The 2,313-nt window shown below is 35.8% G+C and overlaps 1 protein-coding gene across 1 annotated transcript in view; it reads right to left on the bottom strand.

Moving 5' to 3' along the window:
- Positions 1 to 2,313, bottom strand: part of LOC107093920 (UDP-N-acetylhexosamine pyrophosphorylase-like protein 1) — a 10,375-nt gene that overhangs the window by 6,067 nt on the left and 1,995 nt on the right. The window contains exon 2 of the mRNA XM_015389269.1: positions 1,944 to 2,148. Within this exon, the coding sequence (XP_015244755.1) occupies positions 1,944 to 2,148 (205 nt within the window). The remainder of the gene's footprint in view (positions 1 to 1,943; positions 2,149 to 2,313) is intronic.

Genomic DNA, 2,313 nt, shown 5'->3' with positions numbered 1-2,313 from the left:
AAAAAATCTTTCATTCCTTTAGAGACAGCATGAAAGGTCAGCTGAGTACAAAACATAGAGAGGAAAACAAGAAGAAAAGGGACAAGAAGAGAGGGACACAACCTAGATCAGATCATGGATGTCTATTCTATTAACATTTCTCTATCTGTAGAATGGGTCCGTTTGATGTGATGTCTTTCTCAATTCAGAGGGCCCCCTGCCTGTCTTTGCCTAGGACCCCACATTTCCTCAATCCATCCCTGGCTAGGTCAGATCCATTAAACATGGAAACACTTGATATCTGCTAATTAAACAATGTTTTATTCCTCAATTGTTAAATTAAAAAGGCTATTTTAAAGATATTGTTCAGTACAAAAATAAAAAAAAATCAGTTGAAAGTATTAACATTCAGTAACATATTTTATGAAAAAATTTAACTAATATTTTCAGAAAATGAAATGTGATAATGTTAAAACATTACATATTTAAACAAAAACTATTTCTATTCTAAATAAAAAGATAACTTTTTAAGTACTCGTTTCTTGATATCTGATAAGTGTTTGGTTTCTCCAAAAAAGTAAACAAACAAACAAAACAAAACACACTGGACTTTGTTACCAAGCTTGAAGACGTTTTGTTTCCCATCAAGGAAGTTTTTTTAATTTCAAAATGTCAGAATTAGAGTTGATTAGTGTTTGGCTTAGAAAACATGCAAAATGATAGCGGGAAGGAATCCACTCTATCGCTGCATTGTAGGTTTTTGAGAGAATCTGAGTCCAGCCCCTCTGTTTAAGGCTGTTTTTCTTTCTTAACATAAATAGTTCCTTCACATCCCTTTCAAACCAACTGTCTTCTTTGTCCAAAATTGTCCCTTTTCCTTAACCCTTTATAGGGCAAGTTACTGTTTTTGATCACTTGAGTCCAACCCCTGCCGTCCCTCAGTGAAATATAGAAGCACAAGATCTATATCCAGCCATTCAGTAAAGATTCTGCTACATGGCTGTACATCTGATTTTGGCATTTGACCAATTAGAGGAGCCCTTTAATGATATATTACCTACTGGAAATGAAGTTGAAAAAAAGTAAAGTCAAGGAAAAAAAAGGTAAAAAGCTAATTGAAAAGTTAAAAGTTAATAAACCTAGTTAATAATTATATTTAGGTTTATAAAGTAATGCCAGTTCCAGTTGCCTCTAAGGTTATATTGGAGAAAAAAAAAATTTGTTTCTTTTACTCTCAGTGTGTTTTTCATGAATTTCTTATAGAAGCACTTTAGTTATTTTTCTTAATATATTCGGGCAAGTTGGAATTTCTTCTTATTATATTGACATTAATTTTTGTCATCAAAATATCAATTTTTAAGGTTACAAAGGTAATAATGTCTTGTCCTGGATTCCATTAACACTGTTGGCTTGAAATTTTAATTTTCCAAGTATTTCACTGAGTGCCCTATAAAGGGTTAAGGTGCAAATGAACAGCAGAATCCTGTCCACCCCATGCAGGGGACAAAACATCTCACCTGGGCAGCCAAGCCAACAATTGTCCTTTAAAAAAAAACCTTCTGAGGCATAGACCAGTATCGGGTATTGCACGCTAAAAAAGAACACAAAACAACTCCCTATTCCTAAGGGGCGGACCCCTTCTTCTGTTTCAATTTGCATGTTTTCTAAGCCAAAACCAGTTTCTGGAGTATTATATAAAGCTTCAAACTCAACTCCATTTCTGACATTTTGAATTGAAAAAGCTTCCTGGATGGGAAGCGAAACATCTTCAAACTTGGAAACAAAGTCCTGTGGACTGTTTTTTAACTTTTTTGGAACGACTATGACCTGGATGACTGAGGATCTGTGCCATCAAGTTCTTGGTTTATTTCTAAATCCAGATAAAAGTGATCAAAGCTAATCAAAGAGCATTTTTTCCAGTTTGTTCTGGATGGGTAATTTAGCTCAGGCTGCTGGGGTCTCACCAGGGAACGGTGCATTTAGAGCCGTGTCGGCTCTCTGCAAGCTTCTGGATTTTGAGAATTCGCTCCGCTTGGATCTGGTACAAAGTTTTCCCGCTCGGCAGCCCGACGTCATACATCCCTTTGGGATACTGAACTCCAAGCCGCGTCCCCTGACCTCCAGCCAAGAGCAGAACCGCAACACGATTCCTGGAAATCTGCAGGAATCCTGTTCAGAGAGAGAGGATGAATGTCAGTGGTTTTATAGATTGGTTTCATTTTTATACTTTTTTTTAATACAGACATGTCTGCTCCAACCTTAGTTTTTTCTACATAATTTATCTTCCTTAAAGTTAAATATTTCAATATTTCTTATTCTTTTTCCTCTCACTTT

The sequence above is a fragment of the Cyprinodon variegatus genome, unplaced genomic scaffold (assembly GCF_000732505.1).
Source record: "Cyprinodon variegatus isolate N-32 unplaced genomic scaffold, C_variegatus-1.0 Scaffold453, whole genome shotgun sequence".
In the NCBI taxonomy this organism is placed as follows: Eukaryota; Metazoa; Chordata; class Actinopteri; order Cyprinodontiformes; family Cyprinodontidae; genus Cyprinodon; species Cyprinodon variegatus.
Note: the sequence above shows the minus strand (reverse complement) of the source record. Positions and strands in the feature narration are given on the sequence as shown.